We start from the raw sequence: 26,678 nt of genomic DNA, 5'->3' as shown, positions 1-26,678 counted from the left end.
CAAATGCGGCTCCACTAAAAAACTTCATTACTTAATTATCTTCAATATCAACACAACCTTCCGTTTCCTAGGTAATGCTGTAGTGCTAAAAAAAAAAAGAAAAAAAAGTTTTGGCTGTATGCAAAACTGAACTCAACCGCCAAGCCTCTACAAGGAACTCACAATATGGGTGGTAAAGTGGTAAAGGTTGGAAAATATTTCTTTAAGGTCAGTGCCAGTTTGGAAATTACATTTCTGCATACCTTTAGGGTTCTCCAAGTAGGTCTAGTCATTGGATCAGGCGATATTCTCTATACAACACTCAATCTTATCCCATGTACCTGGATTGTAATCATCGAAATTAGACTGCGGAATGGATGGCTTGAACCCAGGTAGTCATTGCAAAACACTAAATAAAAGTCATACTGATTATGGAGGTCAATTTAAAAAAGGCAAAAAACATACAATCTTAAAAAGGTTGATAATGGTTTGCTTTCAAGACCACAGGTCCCTCATCCTAGGGCAGCTAACTTGATGGAAGACTGGCACTATGCTGACCAGTTTCTTCCTCCTTACACTCGTGACTTTCCACCGACCAATACTGTAAACACTAGGTTTTGATATCCACAATGTAAAGCCATTGCATGCTTCAAATATCGCCAGAGCCCAAAGCTAATTCTTTGTAACTAGATGGGTTTGGGATTTAACCTAAACGTTTTTCAGAATAAATGTTCCAACTAATAATCAGGTCTGCTGGACCAAAAATTCCCTACATTTACTTCCACGTATTGTGCAATAGTGCAGGCACGCCTTAGCTCTGCATCGCATGGTAGATTAATGCTTTGAAAATAGGACACTACGTCTAAGGTAATTATGTTCTTCCTCTGCCGGATCACTAACACATTATCTCCCCTTATGCTCAGTTTTATGACATTCCCACAACTGTGGCCTTCAAGCCACCTCCATTCTGATGCTAAGATGAAAAATGTTATGGGCAACAAAGTAACACGGGGTAGTGTGTCCTTGACCGACACTACTGTCAGTTTAGCGCTCACTGAATCCGGAGCACAGCCCAGATGTAAGCCCCCCCACCCCCCCCCCCCCCCCCAAGATTCCCCCTGGCCCCGGTTTAAAAAAAGAAAATACACAACAGCAGTTAGGGCTCATTAGCAAGTCTCCACATCTGGTCTCAGATCCGCAATCAAACCAGGAGTTCAGGATAACCAGAGTATGCAAAACAGTCTACATTCCTGTATTCAAATATATTCTATGCAGCTATTCAGATTTCAAATGTGTATTTTGGTAGCTTGAGGACTTGGAGGCCCTGCAAAGAAATATGCTAGGCCGAGCAGACCCTCTTTCCGTTTAACTTCTAAGCATTGAATGGCTTCAGCACATACTTGCAGGATAACAGATTCCCACTAAATCCTCTGTAATGAGCAATTTCTGCAAATATTCTCCGTTACTTCTAGTTCTAGCTGCTCCTGCTGCATACAGTAACCAAGGATCCACATGGAGCAAACTCCTACGCATTACAGACCTTCAACTTGTATGCATTCCACATAATGGCTTTCCCTCATCTCCCTCCCAGTGCTTAGTACATCAAAACTGGCAAACCGTGTGTGCCAGGATTATGCTCTCCTCCGCCACATTACAACCTCCAAAAGATTTCATTACACATATCCAAAAAGGGATTGCTTTACATGGGACAAAAAAAATAAAAATAAAGCCGTCCATAGAGAAAAAGAATGACTAGGCATGCTCTTAAACTGTCCACTTATACCTGCGTCAATTTAAGAACTGTGATGGAGTCTTGAAAATAAATTTAGTGATACTAAGAAAATAAACATTTTGTTCACAGAAATTACGAGTGAATTCTACTGAGAAAAAGCACATTATTTTGGGTTGTGTTCTGTAGCTTGAAACAGAACAGCATATCTGAGTGTGTCCATTGAAATGCGCAGAAAACCCGTATTTGGTGGGGGGGGGGGGGGTATTGAGTTGAGGGTGTGGGGGGGGGGGGTCTACTTTGGTTGTTTGGCTGTGAGAGCTACTCTGGAAGTTCTATCCATTATTGAAAGATTCATTTTTTGTAAACCAGTGTTAAAACCAACCCTCCAATAGGTTTAAAGTCTAAATTGACGAAGTCTAGAAGCCACTGCTCTAGATTGAGCCAGTTCAAGATGATTGACTACGAGAGGTTTAGGGACAAGCTGATGAAGATTTAGGGAGCTGCCCATTTCCTTGCCCCAGAAACAGCCTGGTTTCTAAAACAAGGATCCTAGCAAAGGCAACTATCGCCAGTCTACTTCTAAAAATGGGCTGGCTGGGAATATTCCTAGTGAATAAGTAGGGCCCTGACGAATAATTTATAATTATGACAAGGTTAAGATAATAAACAGTACAGCTAATCAGTATAATGGGAGTGGATGGTGCTGCCCGAGACGGAGATTCTCCTTACACGGAAAGGGCCTCAAGACGTCCCTGAATCAAATGACTGACCCTGCTAAAGCCATTTCTATCCTAGATCTAAAAAATAAAAATAAAACCCTTCTCTGTGCAATAACTAAGGCACATCTAGATGAGTGCAGCTTTGGAATCCAGCTGGTTTGGAAACAAGAAAAACCTGAAAGCAACACTCGAGCAGAGGTTGGACAAACAACTAAAAACGCGACAACTGAGCATACCAAGAGCTCACTACCAAAATACACTGCACGTAGGAAAAGGAAACAGCACAGCTGTAAGTAACTGCTACAGGGAAAGACTCCATAAAATTCTAGCGGGTACACTGTACACCACGTCGAATAGTAAAGGCAAAGATCATTCCTGAAAAATATTTTAAATGAAGACTTACAGGTGCAACAGGTGTAGCATATGTGGGGGAACAGAATGGAACACTGGTTTTCAATTAAAAAAGTGGAAGAAGCCATAGACCAGACTGAACCAGTGTCCAAAATGCGTGTCTACCAGAAACCTTTAAACCATGCAAATCCTGGTAGATTCCAGTCCTCCAAAAATGCTTTTTATACTGTGCAACTGGTTACATCCAGGTCTTTGCGATCAAGCACCATTGTACCACTTTATAAGAAGGGCCCACAATTGAAGCACACGTCGAATATGCTGGCAAGCCAGACAGGACAACAACATTTTGATCAAGATCCTGTTGAGCAGTCTTAAATTCTGCTTGGATGATGCCAGTATTTCGTCTCTAATGAAAAGAAGATTCAGGGAAGGACTTTCGACTTTTCACGATCAAGTAGGCCTTCATTCTTTATTATTTGACAAAAAGCTATACATTAGAGAATCTGATTGTGTATGAAGCTTTGCCATACTTCAGTGAGGTATCAGATGTCAGACAAACAGGCTTTGGATGAAATATTGACATCTTGGGATCGATTAAAGATTACTACACCTTCTAAAACACAATGGCCACTCAGAACTGCAAGTCCGATATGGCTTGAAGAGTAAAACAACAAAAAGGACATTCAATGCTGAGAGGGGGGTAAATATTAGCCTCTACCTTGTTTAACATCTATATAAATGAGACGCAAGATGCGTTTAAGAATAAAAAGGCAGCCATTTCAAAAATTGAAAATAAAGACGGACAACAAAACCAAGCCTCGATTTTAGGTGCCTCGAGGAGTGACCCAAAATAATAAAAAAAAAAAAAAAAATTAAAAAAAAAAAAAACACCAGCTAGACATGAAAAAGAAAAGTGTAGAAAGGAATGCTCCCACCAGCCTTAACTATCGAACAGAAGATAAATGCACCCTGGAAGTCCATGGAGTACCTTTTGGGTAGCCCTCCATTAAGGACACTTAAGGTATTTCCCAGAGAAGTTTTAGATTATCAGGCAGGAAAGAAAAGGATTCCAAAATTAGAGAAGCCAGCAAAAAGGTACAGGGGTTCACCATATCTGGCTAAAAAAGGGTTTTCCACGTAACACTTTTATAAATCCAAACTAGTAATTGCTCAAGCCAAAGGACTGAATCTCCTTGAAAGGTTTCTACAACTAGGGCCAACCCTGCTCAAAGGGCAGTCATTTCACTATAGATTTATAAGGAACCCAAGCAGATGCATTTGGCCCAAAGCAGCAGTCGCCCCCAAAAAGTGCTCATTATTGCCAAGCATCGTTTTAATTCATATACCACCATGAAGATTAGGACTTGAAAACTTCATTGCCGATTGAGGCTCAATTTACTCGATGGACTAGATTGTATTACGGCTGCTTTTAAAAAAAATGTTTTAAAGAGATAACTACTGTTTGTGTTATTTTACCGATAGCCTTCTGGCAGAAATACTAGATTATCTTGCACCCCACTTTTGTCGGCATGGCTGCATTGCACTCCCACACCCAATTTCGGGACTACATATCCCATAATGTCAGTGTCATAAGTTACTGCATGCCATTACCTTTTGACTTGCAGACACAAAGATCTTGCATTTATCAAAAAGGGAGACCATGATGTGCCAGTTCTATTTGATTTGCACTAGCAGGGCACAATGCTGCTTTTCCTACCAATTAGTGTGCCATCCAAAGCCAAACATTGGTCTTCGTAAGAATACCTTTTCGCAATATTAAATTTAACCCAGCCTCTAACCAACAAAAAACACAGCTTCCATCTCACCAAGTCAATCCTAAATATCGAGATCATTTCAACCTTCAAGGAAACCAACTCATTTATAGTTAAGACCGATGCAAAAATGGATACCCCCTAGGAATAACCTTTCCCGGTGTAAGGAAAATCCCATTAATGTGCTTTATTAAATACCCAAACCCCAGTTGATCATACATATTACACAGGATTTGGTGTAATAAAATAATGGCACCGTCTTACTTTTCACAGGAACATGGAAAATAAATGCCTCTGGAACTGCCAAATTACGTGACACCCCCAGGCTATTCACTCAGACTGCACCTCCAAAACACAGGCGAGGTTGCAACATTGCGTAGGGGATTTAACCTCCAGCAGATGCCCTCCTATTATGGACTCATGTGATTGATTCCTTGTATTCACTACTAACCACACAAATATTCTATTGCGTTAATTGAAGATCCTTCAGGTAGCCAGAAAATGGGTCTACTTCTCAGCGAAGTGGAGCTTCTACTTTCAACTGTTTCCAACTTAAGCGACGGTTTAGCCCCAGGTGCTCATCTTTTTTGGATGGAACATGATACACATACTTTAATTGTATACTTTAATTGTATTAAAGAAGGCCAAATCTTGCCGCGATTTGAAAATCAGCCCAAAACACGTGGGAGGCCACCACCTGGCATGGGTCATGGCTCTGTATTCAGTTTTTCTCCCCTCTAGCAACTGGATCTAAATTAATGTTCTTGCCTAAAAAGAGTTTGGCAGTCACTAAAACCTTCTGGGTCCAATAAAATGAACTTGGAATGTTTTTGCCAGCTAATAAATAAGGCACTTGGTAATATTAATCTTTCCAACTGGCTCTACCCACCCCCCACCACCTCTCCCCCAAAGGATAATGCAAATAAACCAGTTATTACTTTTGGACATTACAGATACACTGCTCCCAAATCTATTCTAGTTCAACCCAAAGCACTACACCAGCCATGGTATACCACTGAGCTGCACTACGGGATCTCACTGTAAGAAGGCAGCTAATGACTACAAAACAAATAAAAACCCTGGAGAATAAAGCACCACTACTATTCAAACACCAACCAGGTCCAAAATATGAACTCTTATTTCGATATTTAAGAAAACCAGATTAATGTCCATGGATTCTTTAAACATGAAAATATCCTTTTAGTTTTGGTCCTATATTAAAGGCCTCTTTATCAGAACCACTGATCCCTGTTAAACCTCTTATTTCGGACTAGAACATTCTATTGCAGTTTTCAATTTGCTCCACGTTACCTAATCTGAAATCAGACATCAACCAGATAAACTCTAGGCTCTGTATTTGCAATCCTTGTCTAACCAATATGGTTATAGAACATACATCCTTCAATGTGTGCCCAAAATAAATGGCATGATGCCCAACAGTCAGGCTTTCATTACTACTTTGCTTAAAACAAAAATATATACTCTAGATCACCATCTTCTAAGTAGTTACAGACCAGCGTTACTGTTAGGGAGAATTCTCAGAAATGTGCAAATTCCCTCCACCTTAGAGACCCCCAGCAACTTTGCTGCATTTTGAGGACTTTTTTTTTTTAAAACTGGAGAGAGCAAGACCCTTTTTCACACGCATGCATTGTGTTTCTTTTGGCTATGGAACCTGACAAACTCAATAGGCATCTCTTACATTGTGTCACAGCACCTTCAATGCAGTGGCACAGGGAAGTCTTTCAGATTTCCCACAGGTTTAAATACCTTCTCTTGGATAAACGACTGTTTCCCAGAGCAGTAAAGTGAAATTGACTTTACTTACAATTGTACCTTTCTAGACCCAGCCCACACTATCTTATAATAGGGTGCTGGATGGGTGACCTAGTAACCTTTGTCTAGCTTCTCATGTAACATTTTTATGTTACCCTTTCCTCACTGAATGGCTGGTGGCAGTGGTTTCGTTTTAACTACTATGGTGTGCATTTACAGCGGGCTGCATTCGCAGCTGCAGTAAAGCAACAAAGGGTGCCATTTTTGTCAAAATGGCCCCGCTTGTCTTTTTTCACCATTTCTTTGTGGAAAGGTCCTTCTTGAGATTTACTCTGCGCACAAAACCAGGTTTGGTCCCATTGTTCCCTTTGCCTTTGGCAGGATTCATGAGTGAAGCCCGCCTCTGGCTCCAGGGTGTCTGGGGTAGGCGGGAGATGCCCGAAAACTCCCTGTGCTTAGTCTCTTAGGAGACCCAAATGCACTTGGTGATTGGCTGGTTGACTGTCCGGCAAGGACAGCCACCCTGCTGGGTGACTGACAGCTAGGCTGGAATGAATGGAAGAGAACTGAATAAAAGGCAAGGCTTTTGGCTTGGAAGGCAGAGTTGACCACTGGACGAAGGAACCAAATAAGAACTTTAAGAGGACGCCTGCTGCGGATGTTGGTTTGCCTGGTGAAGCCCTGCTGCTGTGCTGAAAAATTCGTAGCGACGGAGAAGCCCCTGCAAGGACAACTTCTCTCTTGGAGTTGGTGGGACCAATCAACTCAAAAGTAAGCCACCTGGACTTCCTTCTTGGAGCTGGTTGAATTTCCACAGAGTTGCTGCTGGAAACTGTATAGCCAGGGAGAGGAACACCAGATTGTGTGCCTTGCTTTTAAGCTGGCCTAGAGCTCCAGGATACTCCCAGGAAGCAGGACTGACAGAGCCTGAGCCCCAACAGAGTGCGGGTCCCCAGAAGCAAGGAAAGCCCATCTTGACCACCAGGAACCGTGGTGTTGCCATTTGTGGTAGACGCGAGGAGCTGCAACACTGAACAGCCACTGATTTGACTATTGCCAGTTGCGAGCGGTGACCCTCCCATTGCATGAGTCCCCAGAAGTCCTCCCTCTTGTCCCCACGACTGAGGCCCAGGAACAGTGAGATCTGCAGAGGTGCACAGGAACAGAAGCCATCTGCTGCACTTTTTCTTCAATTCAAAGATACTGTACAAAGTCTGAGAGAACTTGCGTCTTGCTGTAGAGTTGCTTGCACCTTCTACTACTCACAAGTCTAACGGCTTGTGGCCCTACGTTTGATTCTTCTTTTCTTCAAAGACTTCTAAAACATTGCACAAAAAGACTTTTCTACTTACCTACCAGAAGTGCTTTATCCTATATAAGACTTTTGCCCAGTGACTTTGGCCTAGCTTGTTACACTGAATGCTGTGGGGATCCAAAAGTATTTGCCTGCTTAACAATATTTGTAGTCTCTTGTTGTTCTAATAATCTTTTCCTTTTACCAAGGTACAACATTACTCTAAATGCAAACAGTAAGATAATGTCCCCAGCACCCTAGCTATTGAAGTCACCTGAGGGTGTAGGTTGTGCCGCTGGGCCATCCCAAAAGGGCCTTTACTGATTTAGAAACTAAGTGTGCTACAGTATTGAAGTGTATTTGTGTGTTACTATTATATTGCTCCCTTACGAAAAAGGCTTATTTCTAACTGACTAATAAATAATTGTTTATTAAAGAAATCCTGATTGTAAGAGTTTGATTACTTGTCACTGTGAATCTCTAACTCCCCTACAGCTCACATTGACCCCTCTTGAGAAAAGCCTGGCTGCTCAACACGCTACCAAAACTGTGTAGTACAAGCTTATACCAAAGGTTGGGTTTCCTACACATGTATTGAGAGTTGTTTGTAGTGTTCCTAGAGTGTATTACATACAAACTCTGCCAACAAACCTTTCCTTGCCAAAAGACTGTTGTGTCCATGCAACTCCAGAATCTGTCGACTCGCCATCTGCTGGGTAATCTGCACACTGGTTTTAGAGCGGGTCATGGAAGTGAAACCAGCACGGTTCGATGTGCAAGAGCAGCATCTTTAGAAAAATGGATTCCCACAGTCTCCTTGAAAGTAGAGCTTGATCAATCAGCTGAATTTGAAATCCTTGATCATAACCTAGTGCTTTACAGACTTTGGTCGGTGCATTAGACTCTGCTGTACCTCCTATGCTACCTCTTTGACAATCAGTAGTTTGGATTAACGTCAATACTCGTTTTTAAAATGGATTTTATCTAGTTTCATTATCTGCTGGAAACCCTCATCGTGGGTGTTCATGTTTATATAGACATGTTACACATTTTAAGTTACAAAACCATTCCACTTGTGAACTTTTCAACTTGATCCCATCCTCACTGATTCAATGCTGGATGTTGAAGAATTGGCACAGCTCAAATGCTAATAGAACTGTACACTGCTCATGAAAAGAAGACCCAACTAAGCGTTCGGATTATGGATACTCCTGTTTTCAATTCCCAAAACCGAGAGTTTTGGGATAGTCTGACTCCATGTTCAATCGAGATTACTGTGGTGGTCAGCAGCTTTAATTAGGATCTCAGATTTGCCAAAATGTCTCTTGAACAGAAGATCCTATTGCCAGAGCGATTGTTAAGCTAAACAGACCATGCCAAACCAATTTACTTGGGCGCTCCCCACTCCTGATTCAGTGTCTACAGATAATGCAAAATTGCGCTGCAAAAACAGCCAACAAAACAGGCCAACCCAATTCTTCCTCATCTAAGTTGACGGCCCATTGTGGCCAAACTTCCATTTAAAGCAGCTACTTTGACCTTTGTTCCTACAAAATTGCATCCAAATATCTGTTAGCAAATGGATTAATTCTGCTTGTCACTTATTCCAACCATGTATCCTATATCATTTTCTAGCCTGGTGAAGACATGCTCATCCAAGTTCAGGGTGCCTCTATTTGGAATGCTTTACCGTGATCCATTGCATCATTAAACAATTTGCAGGCCTTGAGAAAAATCTCAAGGTTTTCCAAAAATATTTGTTCTTAAAAAGGCATTCTTTTTTTCCATTATACCTCAGGGTTTGAGTGGTATATCAATTGTAGTGATGAGATTCCAGTAACAATCATTACAGATCCTCACTGCTATGCTCTTCCCTCTCCTCCTTTATTGAGGACTCTCGGAAGCTTCAGACTCCTTCCATCAACATGTGGACAGCTAATATCTCTGCTTCAAGAAGGTCTGCGTCTCCAAAGACATCCCCCTCAGTCCAAGGTAGATACCATTTGTATCAAATGCTTCACTACCGCTAGGTAGAGTGTTGGCAGAGAAAGACTAAACAAAATCGGTATAGTCCACACATTCTTAAAAATTGCAAATGCAATCCCCCACCCCCAGTACTGTTCAAGGCAGTTCAAGTCTCAAAGAGCATGATTTTTGGTTTTCCTTTCTTTGACAGAAGGGACACCCTCCCCCAATGTATGAAATAGTAAGGGATCATTTTTACAAACAAACCAGGTTTACGTTATGAAAATATTCATACCTGCACGGTAACAGAACTTAACACGTCCTTCTGTGGAGGGCAAGTGTCTGTGAGAAATGCATCAAAAACTCCAGTTGTGCCGCAACAGTTCAGCTAAAGAAAAAATATAAAGGCAAATATTGGAATTAGTGGAATACATACACATTCTATAGATTTATACATCTCAGCAAAGCTTTGAAAGCTTCTACACATATAATCTATCAAAAAACAGAAATCGACTGCAGAAATAATCTGCAATGTTGCTTGCCAATCACAACTAAACTGCATGCAGCTATCTTAGTCAGCCAGGTGTGGACTACTTAATGTGCACCCTGGGAATGGTGCTCAGCCAATCAGGTGTCTAGAAACTGAGGTGAGAACTGCCAGTTTAGTCCTGCATTTTCCCAGCGAACCAAGGCCCACCCCGCCCCCCTCCAACTCCTGGGTGCCACCATCTAGATTTTCCAGATAGCTTCAAGACATTGCCCATTATCTCCCCCACCATGGGCCCCCAAGGGATCCCATGCACCTTTTCCACCATACCCTGCTTCCCATTTACCTGCTGGAGCGGAGCGTTTTGCTCCAGTCACGGCGCTGCCATAGAAGTAGAAAACGGACCGAGTCCTTTTCTATTTACTAGGCAGTGGCCATCTTTTTTCCACTGGAGATTGGCTCTGTGCATATTGGCAAGCCAAGTCTTCAGCAAACGTAAATGTAAATAAAACTAGTCACACCCTGGACTGAACCCCCGTGTCGGGGGTGCTTACCGGGCCAGTAATGGCCCTGAACCCTCACACAGGCCCGAAATGGGGAAGTCATTGCTCCAGTACACCATTTGAGCAGTGCTTGTCTTTATTCCTGCTCATCAAACAATGATCAGGGACTGTTGCCACTTACCAGATATAGTATTTTCCAACGTGTCCTTGAGCATAACAGTCCATATGCTTCAAATTTCCTAGAGTCAATCCTTAAACTTGTGGGGTAAGGCTAATTTGTGGTGACAGTGGACATTTTCTATATTTTTCATTCCCCGTCTATTGGGGGGTGTACCGAATATTATTCAGCGAGAGTTGAATACAAAGCCAAATAGGTGAATTTGTTTTATACAGTTATGTTGACAAGAAAATCACTTGGTAAATTAAAAACACACTTTAAAATCTGTATATCCATGCTTTATTGTCTACAGAAGATGTTTGTATAAACCCTGAAAGAAATACATCATCAGAAAACAAACGGTTTAACAACAGCACAGTTTGTAGGTTTGAGCATTAATAGATATTGCTTGTTCGGCAGGGCCCAAGTAACTGACCAGCCCACAAGTATAGTATGCATGAATGCAAGCACTGAGTGGAGACTGGGATGAGTGTACTTGTACATTTTCCATCTGGGCATGCCCATCTCCAGCCTTCTAGCTCTAGCAAGGCACTGAAACACAAAAGGAGTCATCACAACTCCAATAAAACATTTACATATTAGAATAGGCCCTGCTAAAAACTAAGACACTAAAAAGTTATTCCCCAGTCTTTCCAAATCAATCCAAGCTCCATCACGTAAAAGGTGAAGCCCACTTAGTGAAAAGCTACATGTCATCTCTACTTTTGTTCTGCAGGGTGGGCCCTGACGGACATTATGGGCACTGTGGGTGGTGGGGCGGAGGAGGGAAGACAGTGCTGCTTTCAGTGCTGCGAATTACAGTTACAACAAGTCTCCCGGGCAGAGGTTGTTAAAAGCTGGTGTTCACAATGCCTGCGTTTTTAAAATGCGTTTCAGATCCCTGCTGGCTGGTTGTCAGCAATTAACCACTAGGTGTATTTCCCACAAACCGCAATATATATTCAGCTGGAACCGAGTCAACAGTGCAAGCTTCTCTCGTGCTTTATCTGTGCACGAATATCATGCAGCAATGTTGCAAGCTATGCACACATGCACGAACCCCACTCCCCATGCAGCAGACAAAGATGCATTTCAGTGTTATCAAAATGAAACATTATTGCTCAGTTTTAGCAGGGTCCTTGCATATTTTGCTTTCGGGATTGTTGGTGGGTGTACCTGAAGGAACACGTTCCACATAGCACATCTTATGAAGGGTTTATGGTCATAAAACAATCTCGGAAAAAAAATATCAAATTTTTTTAATGACTTTTTTTCGAAATGGGGGGGGGTTCCGCCCCCAACCCCCCTTTTTTCTATTTTTTTATTTTAACCCTATTTTTTTTTTACTTACCTGACCCAAAAAATACATATATATAAAAAAAAATATAAATTCGATATTTTTATTTTTGCCCTTTTTTCCGAGATTTTTGTTATTCGGGATTTTTTTTTCCGGCCTTTTGACCAACCACCCTTATGAAGTCTTGTTAGGGTTCCATTGTCACAGTTTCACCCAGACTCGGGCACATAGCAGGAACTGAAGCAGCGCACCCCACTAGGGTGGAAGAGGTCAGTCCCAATTTATTTGCCGGCGACCTTTCGGTTCAGTTATTTGCTGGAATAACTTTTCAGTGCTTTCAGCCGGCCTGGTCCATTAAGTTGGAACGGCTCTGCAAGCCAGACCCAGAGCTTGTTTGCCCCAACGGGCTGTGCTTTATCAGGGGTCTCAGTACTGTTCTATAATAAATTAAACGGAGGCTGCAGCTAAAAGAAGCTGTGGCTGTGCCCTCCACTGGTCTTTGAGAGGCTGAGCGAACCCCAGACTTTCTGCCTTCGAGGTTGTGTCTATATTGCTCGCCTGACCAGTGAATAAACAACTTTGAGCTAACTTTTTTTGTTTGCTTGCCAGTGTGCAGTGAGTAGGCCCTGTGTCAGAGCTCGTGTGACTTAATGCTCTAAAAGATTCAGGTATGTGACGTCCCATGTAGATATGGTTTGTGACAAAGCCACTTTGAAATCCACAGATGTAGGCGATTATCCGCTTTTGAAAGATAGTCCTATTCAAATATGCCATTCCTCTCCAGTATGACTCCTAAGATCCTGGGTGTATTATACTAAATCAATCAAATGTGTGTGTTTTAGGGGTGTAACTTAGGCTTAGAGAAACAATTAAGTATTCAGCTAAAGCCGAATAACTGATTTTCAGCAAGAATTTGGCTGAATACTTACTCGAAGCCCAAGTTCGGTATACCCCTATTATCTATTACTTATCTACATTCAGAAGTATAGCATTATTATTCGTAGTAGCTCTTAACTTTAGCGACTGCAATTAGCCTACAAAAGTGACAGAGCTCCAAGGCATTTAAAGCATAATTGTCATAGGGGCCATGACAATTTTTCAGAAGTCCCTTTTCAGTTTCTGAAAAACTATACCTTGGTAAATACAGAAAATAAAGGCCTGTACCACCTGATATTATGGTAGCAATGACACAAGCAGCCAGGCTTATCTTGGAGGGAGAGAGGGCTGTAGGACAGTACAAAAAAACTGTAGCATACACCGATATATTGTGAAAATATTTATTTTATATATACCCAGGCAAAGAACTCGTTAGGAATGCAATTACTGTTATAAGTCATAAACGCAGTATTAAAAACAACAATATTTATGGCAAGTAAACCAAAGTATTGAACCACATTTAGAAAAGCAGTATACAATTCAAGGGGAGTAAATACATTATTATAGTTTTAGAATGACAGTATGTAATTCAAGGTAAGCAAACACCCCCCTTCCCCGTATTGTTAGTAAACGGTTAGTTATTCTGCTTCGAGCAATAATAGTTATACTAACCAGGTTACTTTCTAGAATGTTGGTAAGTAAACAACGTAATACTTTCCAAAATGTCAGTAAACAATTCACAGTTAATTAATAACTTAATCTGATTCAGGAATATGCAGTTACAGCAATAACACATAGCAAATAAGTACTTTGTAACGCTGTTTATAATTTCTTCACAGAAGACGTTGGAAGCCCTTCTCTAATCTAGGGAGTGAGTGCTCTCCGAGGCAAAAGGTAGGCAGGTCTGGATAAGGTACAAATGCAGGAAAGGAAGAGTTCCAGAGGTTTTCCCATGAAACAAGCAACAGACTTTAGTGTTAATACAAGTTTTCAGGGACTTCGTAGAAGGCTCCCTAGATGCATTACAGCATTAGGCCTGGACAAACAATATGGGTGCACTCCCAACTACACTAATCACCACCCTTGCCACACAGGAGTGACAATAACTTTAGGCAAGTTTTACCTCAAGCAACAAGGTACCTCAGCAGTGAAGAAGACCTTGCAGACAGACGCCTTCACAATGCAGCAGCACAGGACCCAGTCCCTGGATTCTGGGTCGTGGTGACGAAAGAAGGTGACACTGGATGGGAAACTGCAGCAACAGTCGAGAGGAAAGGCTCTCAGAAGATGATTCTTTGGTGCTTTTGATGCCTCTGTATTTGGCGTCCTTTTCAAGGTACCAGATGTGGAAAGATTGTTGTCCGATTGATTCACCTCACTATCTCGGTCCAGCACTCTAGTGAGGGGAGTGGAATCTTGCTTCTGGAGGTCCAACAGGAGCCAACAGAAGTTTCAACAAGAAGACGTTGCCCAGCACTGCGCCATGAGATACCACGGTATTGCCGGTTTGCAGCCCATGAAGTTCACAACTTGTCATAGAAGGTTTGAAATGCAGGTCTTCTCAAGATTGATTGGTCTCACTAGTCTAAGGGTCGGAGTCTTCGGGACTCTGTCGCATGGAATAAGGGGTCAGCATAGGCAGTGGTTACACAGCAGGCATCTCCGGTTGCTGGAATCAGACAACTGTCTTTTCTTCCACATCAGATTCAGCTCAAGTGGTCAACTGGTCTTCAGCTACCAGATCCAGGCCATTAATCCAGTAATCCAGCCAATCAGCACACATGCTACATTCAAACTTTGGGGTGTGGGGGGGCATGGCTGTCATTTCAGGACAGCCAGCCTCACAGTTAGGACTGGTTCCAGGCTGGCATGACAGACGACAAACTGCTGCAGAGTGTCAGACTCGGCCCTCCTTTCCGGTATTCACAGTGCCTCGGTGGGCTACACAAAGGGTTCCTGCCAAAGACAAATCAAACCAGGACCTCCCCCTCCTAGGACGGCAGAGGACAAAAAGGAAAAGCACACTAAAAATGGAGAAAAAGAAATAATAAAAGAAACAAATACAGCCACCATTCTAGATGAATGGTGACCCTTCTGTGTACGGCTGGGCCAACAGCCTGCCAGTAATAATCACATAAGGTGAGGTGTGCTGATCTCACATTGGGGATTGAAGAAAATATCCTTCCACTCTAAGCAACAGTAGTTCATATAAGGATCACCAGAGAAAATAAAAAGGGAAGCCCAAGAAGCTCCCCAGAAACATTGCACAAAAAGTCCTGTGTGCTGAATAGGAACATGGGATACCAAAAAAGTTATAGGAAAGTATAATTCCAAAAATAACGTAGAGAGTCACAGAAATGGCTTCCATGATAGAAAAGAGTAAAAAAGGGTCAGTTGGGAAGTTAAAGGTTCTGATTGCGAGTGGGGGGGGGGGGAAGGGGGCAGAGAAACGGGTTCCCATACACTCAGGAACAGAACAACATAGAAAAACAATGCACAAGTCCAGTAAAAAGTGCTGGAGTCTCACAGGTGAGGCAGATTTAGCATAAACATGACAATCCAACCTATCGGTAATGGGCAAGTGGGTATATTTTCTCACTTACGCGGAAGGCTGATGCGTTAATCTCCTCACCAACAAAATATTTATGATTTTTTCTGTGAAGGTTTTTTCACCAGGGAATATTTAAAAAGGTCTAGTCTGTGCTCTCCTAAAGTAACCTCATGTTGGAAGCAGGACTGCGCCTTGGGGACAGAAGGTTTCTTCATTTGCAGGTCATATAATCATGTAAAAGGATCTAGTCATTTTAACAGGCAGAGTTAACAAGGGTTGTGTGGCCTGATGTGGACACTACTAGCAGCTGCAAAGCTTACAGGCCAAAGTGAAACTGCCCTTGGAGCAAAACCTGCACATGGAAAGTAAGAATTGTGTTAATAACCTGGGAATTGTTGTAATAAATTAAGAACGCAGGTGGGAAGTGTCTACACCATTCTTGGTCCACAAAATCCTAGAACGAGGGACTCCACCCAAGCATCCTTAACATGGGAGAGGATTACGCCCAGAGTTGGTCAAATAGGCCTAGAGAAACATAAATAGATTATGAGTGCTCAACAGGCAACCCAAAAAGAACACATTTTTTAAAGGACACAAGAGTAAGGAGGTTATGTGGAATGGAGCACAGATCCATCCCGATTTTCCCAGGGGGTTGTTCAAGAGACACCCTGCGTGAAGTGAAGCTAAAATTCCAGCCAACTAAGCTTATCCAAAAGGTGATGCGACTCTAGAAGCATTTCCCAGAAGGGGCTAGATCAACTGCAGTCCCCAAGAAGGCAATGGACAAAGAACCTAGAGGACTGCTTGAGCAGCTGGCTTGAGGGCCCCCACTAGAAATTAATGCTTTTAGTAGACCATCCAAATCGACCATCTTGTGTAACCTCTTTCAGTGTGCTTTGTTCTCTCTGGCATACCTCATTCTATGGTGAAGTCTTTTAATTTGATAAAGCCCTTCCCTTTGCTAATTACGGTTGTCGCCTGTGGTAAATATGGCCCTGGGAGCCTGTTGGGGAGAATTCTCATAAATGTGCCAATTCCCTCTACCTTAAAGCCCTCCAGCTCTATTGCTAAACTCTGGGACTATGAACTTTTTAATACTGTTTGTTTTCTGTTTTTATTTCTTTTGGTTATGGAGTTTTAGACAACTCCATAGGCATCATCTTTTTTATTTGTGTCACACAGCACCTTCAGTGCAGTGACACAAGAAAGCCTTTTAGGCTGTTCCAAGGTTTAAATACTTTATCTGTGATAAACTACTGTTTCCCATAGAAAGTAAAGTTACATTGACTTTACTAGTCTTTAAATTCCTAGACCTAGCACACCCTATCTTACAATAGAGTGATGGAGGGGTTACCTAGTATCCGCTATGTCTAGAAACTCATGTAGCAGTCATATGCTACCCTTTCCTCTCGAAATGGCTGTTGGCAGTGGTTTTACAACGAACTACCATGATTTTTCCCGACAGCAAACACCGGTAGCGTTAAATCACAGGTGCCATGTTTTTCAAGATAGCGTCTGAGCCTCCTTTGTTTAAACGGGTCCAGGTTGCCTTTTTTCGCCATTTCTTTTTGGAAAGGTCCTTCTAGAGTTTGTCTCTGCGCGCCAAACTAGGTTTGGTCCCTTTGTTCATACGCCTTTGGTGGGCTTCAGGACTGAAGACCACCTCTTGCGCCCGAGTGTCTGGGGTGGGCAGGAAGTGAGGGGAGGTGACCGAAACTCCCTGTGCTTAGTCTCCTAGAAGAGACTCTGGCGTGATTGGCTGGCTGACTGTCCGGCAAGGACAGCCACCCTGCTGGGTGAGTGGCAGCTAGGCTGGAATGAATGGGAGAAAACTGTTTAAAAGGCGAGTCTCTTGGCTTGGAAGGCAGTCGACCACTGGAACGAAAGAACCGAAGACAAGCTGGAAGGGGATGGCTGCTGCAACTCCTGGACCATTGGTTTGCCCGGTGAAGCCCTGCTGCAGGTCCGAATCGCCAAGTTCATCTCGACAGAGAAGACCTTCAAGGACAACTTCTTCCTTTGAGTTGGTGGGACCAATCAACTCGTAAGCCACCTGGACACCATTCTCGGAGTTGTGTGTATTTTCCACAGAGTGCTGCAGGAAACCGAATAGCCAGGGAGGAGGACACCAGTTTTGGTGCTTGACGACAGCTATCGGAATAGAACATTTGCCAGCTTTGTGACCAGTCCCTGCGCATTGCAGGAGTTCCCTGACGTCCTCCCTCTTGTCCCCACAACTGAGGCTCAGGAACAGCGAGATCTGCAGGAACTGCCAGGAACAGAAGTCCACAGCTGCATCTTTTTTTCAATATGAGGTACTGTGAAAACCCAGCCGAGAGAACTTACCTCTCACTGCGAAAGTGCGTGAAACTTTGGCAACTTACAGGTCTAGTCAGCTTGTGACCTGACATATGAATCTTTCTTCTATGAACTGCTTCTGAGAACCGTGGCAAAGACTTTTCCGTTTAAACTATCAGAACCGTTTTACTTATACAAGACTCTAGCCCATTGACTTTGGCCTACCTACTGCATTGGAACAACGCCTCTGGTGAACTCCAAAATATTTGCACTGTTTAAGAGTAACCCCATTATTTGTTTTATTAACTTATTCCTTTGTGCTCCTCCTTCAAATGCTCGGAATGCCGTTTTGCTCCTCCTTCAAAGTAGTTTAAATGCCTCAGAACCTGATAGCGGGAAGTACTGTAGTAGATTTGTGTGATATCGATTGCCTCCTTTTAGTGGATGTTTTCTAACTGATTGTGTAATAAATTAATAAGTGTTTTACCAAGAAACCTTGAGTATAAGAGTCTATTTGAATAGTTGTGATTGTAGACCTCTGTGTAACCTCATTACAAGCTCACATTCCCCCTTGAGATAAGCTTGGCTGCCCAGCTCGCTACCAGCAACTGGGGTACAGACTTATACCAAAGGTTGGTTTTGCTTACACCTGTAGTCCTAGTTGGGTGTAGTGGTCCCAGAGGGTACTGCATACAAACTTTGCCTAACAGAACCAGAGTGTTAAACTGCTCTCCCATACTCTCATCAGATTGCCTATAGCATGTGTCACCCTTACCACTCATGGCACCTTGCATGTGACCTTTACAAATCCCAGACCTTATGTTGCTCCAACTATTCCAGATTTGTCAAGAGAACCCACTGTAAAGACCACCGTAGTTATTAAACATGCATGCAAATCTATATGCAGTGTGCTCTTTTCATAAATTGGTAAAACTCTGCAGTTGGGGTTTGCAAGGTGAATTCTGAGTAACTGGGAAAACTGGTTTTGCAGGGTTTAGAGGCCGAAGAGAATGAGTAACCGTGACATTAGGCGGTTGGTCAGTCAACAGGCCAGACCAGGTTTTTTATGGATTGGCAGTATTGCGGGAGGACAATAAGTGCATAGGAGCTTGTTATTTATTGTTCAGGGGGATCCGGTCATTTGCTTTTAAACCAGCAGTAATCCTAGGGTGAAGGGACGCCCAAGGCCCGAGTTGACCGATACTTCATGGGACTCAATTGTTTTCTCAGGACGTGACCGTAGGCCATGCATGTTGAATTGGTAGTCGTTTAGATTAGAGTGCTCCGTAAAATGCCAGCAAGTCAGGGGTGGGTGAGATGGTTAGACGGTTCAAAAGGGAACCAGTTTAGTCTACCCATCCCAATGTTGTTGAAGTACTTTTGCAAACCATGTGCAGTAACATCCAGAGTTAGGAGGTCTCAAGCCAGCTCGGACTTGTCATGAATTAGGTTTGTGTAACTGTGTGATAAAGTCATGACCTACTACGGACAAATCATAAAAGGGTGTGTGTTGTATATATGAGCTGAAGATGGTAGTTAAGATAACTTTGACCAATGGGTGGGAACGGGGGAATTAGAGAAGATTGGATTTCTTTTGTATAGGTTTTTTCCAATGATGTGTGGGGGTGGTTTGTAAAAAAAAAAAAAAATATAAAAAAAAGGGAGTGTTTTAACTATTGCAAAAATGTATACAATATGTCAACTTGTGTGGTTCAGGGCCAATTGTACAATAAACTTACTTTACAAACATGCACTGGCTTCTTAAGCAGTGTGCTTGCTTAGAGACACATCCGCACACCATATATGGGAATTCCCCTTCATGGGCTCTAGACAGACCAGGAACCAGCCCGTGTGTGTGGAACTGGTTTGGGCTTGCTAAAGGCGGGCACACATACCAAGGCTTGAGCACAGGACTGTAAGTAAGCTGCTGTCCATAACTGAAAAGCCCATGTTGCAGGTCTCCTGATCGGGGGGCTGAGTTCCCGCTACAACCAATCCAATCCCTGAATGATTTATATCCCGAGAGGATTTTAAGGCATTCTTCAAGATGATCACTGGAGTCAACTATCCTACACACAAAAGACAAGAGGGATGTTAATGTTAATATTAAAAGATATTTGAACTGCGCACTATCACCACCGGAGTGGTCCCCTGGTGGCTCTGAAAAGGGAAGGGTGGGAAGTGAGTTTGCTATTCAGTTGCTCATACAGGTTATCGCTCCCAGCCTTTCGAAACGTGGTACATGCCAACGCTTGCAATTACGTCCAGGGGGAGAACCTGCCTTCATTCACAACTCCATCCGGTCAATGTGCACACCAATGCCCACAACTTAGTTCAAGTGTGGCAAGTGCTAACCTTCACACAACTCTATACAAGTATGATACCTGGTACCAATTATGGAGCGGTTGAGGTTGGTGGCTGGAGTTGGCTAGGGATGGCTATTTCTGTTCTCATGGTTTTCTTTTGTGTCCTATTCCACTTAGCATAGTCTCTCTTGTTGCAGTAGGAGTTTCTCTAGTTGGTTCTGGGTGTCGGTGTCATCCTAAATTTTGTCATCCTTTTGCGTTTCCCATTTGGTTGTTTCGGTTTTTCAGTTTGAATCTGTGAGAGCAAGATTTTTAGTGATTTTCTGAATTGTAGGTGGTCTTTGGCATTTCTCGTCTCTTTCGGAATGTTGTTCCAGGTTTTTGCGGCTAAGTGGGAGAAGGAGTAGCCCCACGTTTTTTTTAAGGTATGGTTTTTGTTCCAGGTGGATTTCGTTGCTTGATCTGAGGAGTCTCGTTGGCTTGTAGATTGTCATTTTCTTTTTTAGGAATTCAGCTCCTTGTCCGCCGATTGGCCTCTGTGTTATGCACATTGTTTTGAAGGTGATGCGATGTTGGACTGGGAGCCGATGCAGTGTTTAGGGCTCGAGTGATGTGGTCTCTTCTTGATAGTTTGAGGAGCAGTCTGGCTGCTGTATTTTGGATCTGTTGTAGTTTCTTCAGGAGGTATTCTGGTAGCCCAAGGTAGAGGCTGTTTGCATAGTCGATTGACATGAGGGCGACGATTTTGATTGTTTTGTGGGTGAAGGAGAGGAAAGGTAGGATTCTTCTTGCCATGTGGAGGAGGAAGAAGCATTTCTTGATTATTGCATTATTTGTGGTCTGAAGGTTAGGTTGTTGTCCATCAGGATTTATTTACTACATTAGATGGTGTTGGTGCGGTCCCTATTTCCATTGGCCATGGAATGTAGGTGTTCTCTTGGTTTTTGGATATAATCATGATTTCTCTCTTTCCTGGAATGATTTTTAAGTTGTAGTTAAAGACTTCATTTAGACACACGATTAGGGTTGAGTGATCGGCTTGAATGTCTTCGATTTTGTAGATGATTTGAGTGTCATCTGCATAGTTGTAGCATGTAATTTTTTATTTTCTGGAAGAGTCTGATAGATGTTGAAGTACAGTGGTGATAGTGAGGATCCTTGTGGCACTCCACAGTTGTGAGGTGGATTTGAAGGGTTCTGTTCTGTCTGCTAGGAATTATTTAATCCAGAGTAGTGCCATGTCCGTTATGCCTATGTCTTCTACTCTTTTGGTTAGGGAGTCATGGCTAACTGTGTTGAAGGCTGCGGAGAGGTCGAGCAGAATCAGGGCCGAGGTTGTGGAGTCCGCGTTTGTTTTTAAATCGTGCCAGATGGATAGGAGTGCGGTTTCTGTCCCTCTTGCGGGTCTGAAACCAACTTGAGCTTGGTCTAGCAGTTGGTGTTTTTCTATGTGTTCTTGGGTTAATTTGTATACGTAAGTTTGAAGTAGTTTTGCTGGGTAGGGAATGTTTGAAAATCGGCCTGTAGTTGGAGAAGTCTTCTACGTCGCCACTTGTGCTTTTATTTTTTAAACTGTTTGATATATGCTGATTTGAAGGCTCTTGGTACAGTTCCCGTTGCTAGTAAGAGATTTAGGAAGTTTCTGGAATATTCTGATGGTGTTCCTTGTGCGAGGATTGATTTGTAGATGTCTGGCGGGGGGGGGCAGGGATCCATGGGTGATCCTGCTTTCTTGCTGTGTTTTACCAACAAGACGAATGCCTCTGCTGATATTTCAGGAACATTTTGGAGTTTGTGAAATCATGGTAGTTCATAGAAAAATCACTGCCACCAGCCATTCTGAGAGAAAAGGGTAACAAATGCTACAAGAGTAACTAGACACTGGGAATACTAAGTAACCCCTCCAGCGCTCTATTGTAAGATAGGGTTTCCTGGGTGTAGAATTTTACAGGACTAAGTGAAGTCAATTTCACTCCACTGCTCTGGGAAACAGTAGTTGATCCTAAAGAAGGTATTTAAACCTTGGGAAATCTGGAGGACTTCCCTGTGGTACTGCACTGAAGGTGCTTTGTGACAATTGTAAAAGATTATGCCTATGGAGTTCGTTAGACTCGACAACCAAAATGAAACTTTGTATAAAATCACATTAAAATACGAGAGAGTGAGAAAAAAGGTCTCACTCTCTCCACTCTCTTGAGTCACGTCCTCAAAATCCAGAAAAGTTGCTGAGGCACTTTAAGGTGGAGGGAATTAACACTATTTGAGAACAGCCTACAAATCAACAATGCATTTCGAAATAAGCTCCCGCTAGGTTAGAGCGTCCTGTACAGTGGGAGCGAGGCCTACAATCAACAATGCAATTTGAAAAGGACATTGCCAGATTTGAGCTTCTTGTATAGTGGGAGAGAGGCTTATGCTTGACAGATCAGCTGGGCGCAGTGCTAAACAGTTTTGACACACAGGTGACCAACTGATTACAGCATTAAACCCAGCAAGATTTGAGAGTCCTGTATAGTGGGAGGGAGGCCCAACGTCTAACAGGTCAAAATTAGTGTTGTACTAAACACAGCTAGATTTGAGAGTCCTATACAGTGGGAGACCGAGGCCTACGCTTAACAGGTCAAATGGGGGTTCCAGTTTTGTTCAAGAGTGTGATGTAGAAGAAGGCAGTTATTAAGGTGTTTTAGATCGATTTGGTCAGTGGTTAGGCTTCTAGGGTAGAGTAATTGCTCTACTCCCACCTAGACCACTCCTACCTTACTGGTCCTGGTCGTTGCTGGTTCACGGCTGACCCCCGTCTTCCACTGCGGACACCTGCTGACACCTTGGAGCCGCCAATGTAGGAGCTGCCCTTTGCCTTGGGGCCCTTAGCCGCGGGGGCTGCCGGACAGAGTGCTGCCTTGGGAGGCCACTTATGACCGCTAGGTAGTCCAATCCAGGGCAGTGGGTGGCGGTTAGGGGGCGAGTGCTGTAGGCCCAGCTGAGTTTGTGGGAGGCGCAATCAGAGCCAGTGTAGTCACACGGTGGGCGGAGTTGTTGTTTTAAGTAGCTAGAAAACACAGCACAAAAGGCCTGCAAGGGTCTTTGACCTACACACTCACCTGGCTGCCGATTTTGGGAAGTGAGGTGCGCGTGGGCAATGCGGGGCCAGTAGGCTCTATTGTTGCTCCGGAGGGCACCAATCACACGCGGTGGGCGGGATGAAAGGCGGGAGGTCAGGAAAACACGTTAGAGGAAGCGGGTTGGGAGGGGAGGCAATGGGGTACAAGCGGGCCTGGGGTTGCTTTATTTAGGTAGAAAAACATGGCACAAAAGGCCTGCAAGGCTCTTTAGACTACACACTCACTTGGCTGGCGATTTTGGGAAGTCTGATGCTGAAAGACACCTGCTGGAGCATCTTCTGCAAGGCAAAGATCTTCACAGGGTGATCTTCCGGCGTGCTTCCCTCCATTGAACTCGTGGGGTAAACTAGTTCAGAGTCCTGCTTCATGGAGGTAGTTCTCCTGGATTTTCGAATCATCGTGGGCCTCAAGCTTTCAAACTTCTGTAATCTAGACCTCACCTAAGTCCACCGCTATAAACCATGCTGTACACCCTTGTTGCTAGACCAGACATCTCTGTGCTCTACAAAGACTAGGAGTCGAATCCCATGGTCCTGTGTACTTATGCCTGCAGACCCTTTGTGGGGTCACTCAAGTGTTAAGACTCAGTGGCATCCTGTGGGTCCTCCAACATCATAAGATTCAACTGAAGTCCAAGTCATACCTGGTGCTCTTTGAAGCAGTCATACTGCCATCAGACAGGAACTAACTTACCCAGCTATCCTACTTGCAGAAGAATGCAGCTCTGCATTTGTGAACCCCTGGGCCACCAACACTGCAAACTACAGTAAGAACAGTTGTTCCCAATAGCCTAGACTTATCTAGCATTGTTCTGCCTTCTGATTGCAGATGAAGGCAATAGTTCGCTGACCTGTTTTTATGTGTCTTACCGCCTCCTCCTCTGTCCCCCACCTCCTCAACACACCCAACCCCAGGCATCATTTATTTCCATTGGGTACAGAGTCCTACCCTGCAGCTACCCTTTGTGGTGGAATTTGGTTATAAGAAACAAGTCCGAGATCCTCGAATAGCCAGTAGAAGTAGCTGCCTTCATGCTTTCTGGGAATCCTACTTTTGCCACATTACACTGACCGAAACACTACCACATTGGACCAACTGTATATTTATTCAAGGCTCTCAGATAAGGAATCTTCTCCAAAGTATCCTGAACTTAGTCACTTGCATTGAACTTTGTGCAACACCTCTTACATTAGGATTTGGCTCTTTACGTTGGAGATACTGGCTTCTGGCATTGCTTTATAATTGTACTAGTGGTTCAACCCAGCGTTGCCCGGCTTTGTAGCAGACATGCACGTGTGCGTCTTCTATAGCCATGGGCATGTTGTATTGTGTCAATGTTCCAAAATCGCATATATTGATAGCATACAGCCAGACCCTCGCGCTACCCCTGTGCAGGGCAAATGGGTGAGGTTGGTCAGATTTCACCATTGCCATTACACCCCAGACTGGTATGCTCTCCTCAAGCCAAAATTCCTGTCCACCAACTGTTGGGCTGGCGCCAACCCCAGACATGCACACTTTCACAAATATATATAGATAGATGCAGTCTGTGATAACTTATATAACCCCCCACACACACATTTGGTCAATTGTAACAAATTAGCTGGAACTGTAAAGTGTGGATGCCACTCCCCACCTGAGCTTGGACACCTACAACGCATCCATGTGGCTACATGGGCATATTCATTTATGTGGACAATATATTGCTTGGCAACCATGCATGTTTTAAGTGTACTTTACACCAAACGCCCGATCACAGTCTAAACCAAACTTCTGAAAGTCCAATAAGGTTAGCTTCTCAGAACCCTACACTAGTGGTTATGAAAAACCCAACGTGGTGCCAGACAATCAACTTTGTTAATGTGTGATAAGTTGAAGACATGCGTCAAGCCACAGTCTACTCCAATCCATTTGAAACTGAGGGCAACATGGCACTGGAGGCTGCTAAGGAGGCAGGCTGGAGCTTGGTTGAAATCAGTTGGGATGGGCAGATCAACAGTTTATTTACCAGGCATGGCTTTGGAGACAGATCGGTTTGAAGTGACACTTATTTGAATTCAGTATTCCTCTGAAAATCATTACTAATTCACAGACACTAGTCCTGGCTTAAGTTTATCACCCATCATTGGCCCGTGATCTAGTAGAGGGTGACCCATACTCTTTCGGAAGTCACCTGCAAGCCGCCTACTTTACCTGGCAATTCTGCATGTATAATTAAAATGTAATTAATTGATCTTTTATAAACATGCTTAATACCAGAGACCAGTCTGAGCGTGCAACAGGGATTCCGACCTGTGTTGTCTTGCTTCCAAGATAAACGTGTTGTCCCTGAGCTAGCCTCCCTCCCCTATAGGCACTCATTGTGGCCTTAAGAGTATTGCGTGGTACAAATGGGGTCCTCCATTGTGACCATAGGTGGATAGAGCGGAACCATCAATAACTGCCCAAGCACTCGGAAACCAAGGCTAACGACATTTGATAACCTAAGTGGCAATCCATGCGATTGTACATCTGGCCTATTACCGGATACCCATTTCACAGGACAGATTGTGAATTCATTCACTGAAGTCCTTTCAAGTCAGTCTCCGATGTGAGACTGAAACATTGAGGGTTGATGATGGGTTTACCAATTTTTCTTTAAGTGAGATACATTGTTCTCATACCTGGCACAGGGTTCTAGTAGCTGTTCTTACCAAGTGCTGTTAAAGTGTAGTCTTGGTGCGCAGAGGCAAATGATGGCAAGACTGAAATCCAAGATTACATTAATTCAAGACAATCCATAAATATACTTTTAAAATAATAATCTGTTTGCTGCTTGCACTTTATGGTCTAATACTGCAGAATCTGACTGGTAAGCTTTACTGCTCAGGCATTCTGTGAGGACTGGAGGAGCGTTTGGTAAATTTACAAATGGATAGCACTGAATAAAGGACCCATTTTGCGGTTAAGTACATGTATAAAGAACCAGATTTGTAGGGGCATTCCCAGAGTATGGCGATTGGGCTCATTTCCAATGCAGAAAAAACTGCTGTTGGTGCAATGGAATTTATATAGATGAACAACAGTTCTACAACAGGAGACACATTGATGAGAAGAGAGCAAACCTTGACCAAACCCAAATTCATGTTCTGTCCCAATTGTAGCTCATATGGCTCCTTGGACATCCTGAAGGACTTCACTTCAATCCAAGCATGATTTTCTACCCCACAAATGTGTTGTGGTGTATATTGCTGGCAGCTGCGATTTAGTTTAGGCTTTATGAGGGGGTTGGTCATTTTTACCATTTTGTTAGCCACTATGGTACTAATGCATTTAAGCCACTTTTCCGGCATTTTGCTTTGGACCATCTTTGTGTGGACCACAAGGCATGCCTAAAATGGCAGTTGTGCTGATGTGGGCTCACACAGAGCCCAGCCTGCCACACCACAATCTAGACCGGTTTAACCTAGCTTAGCCTATTTTTTAACTCAGGCAGGCTACCTCCGAGTGTTGG

General features: G+C 43.4%; 1 protein-coding gene across 2 annotated transcripts in view; it reads right to left on the bottom strand.

Moving 5' to 3' along the window:
* LOC138513465 (CD9 antigen-like) overlaps nucleotides 1-26,678 on the bottom strand; it is a 314,801-nt gene that overhangs the window by 14,966 nt on the left and 273,157 nt on the right. For both annotated transcript variants that reach the window (XM_069628336.1, XM_069628337.1), the window contains exon 6: nucleotides 9,884-9,976. In XM_069628336.1, coding sequence (XP_069484437.1) covers nucleotides 9,884-9,976 — 93 coding nt within the window. The remainder of the gene's footprint in view (nucleotides 1-9,883; nucleotides 9,977-26,678) is intronic.

This window comes from Ambystoma mexicanum, chromosome 12, assembly GCF_040938575.1.
Source record: "Ambystoma mexicanum isolate Mex_15411 chromosome 12, UKY_AmexF1_1, whole genome shotgun sequence".
Taxonomy (NCBI): Eukaryota; Metazoa; Chordata; class Amphibia; order Caudata; family Ambystomatidae; genus Ambystoma; species Ambystoma mexicanum.
This window is presented reverse-complemented; position numbering and strand designations above follow the sequence as displayed.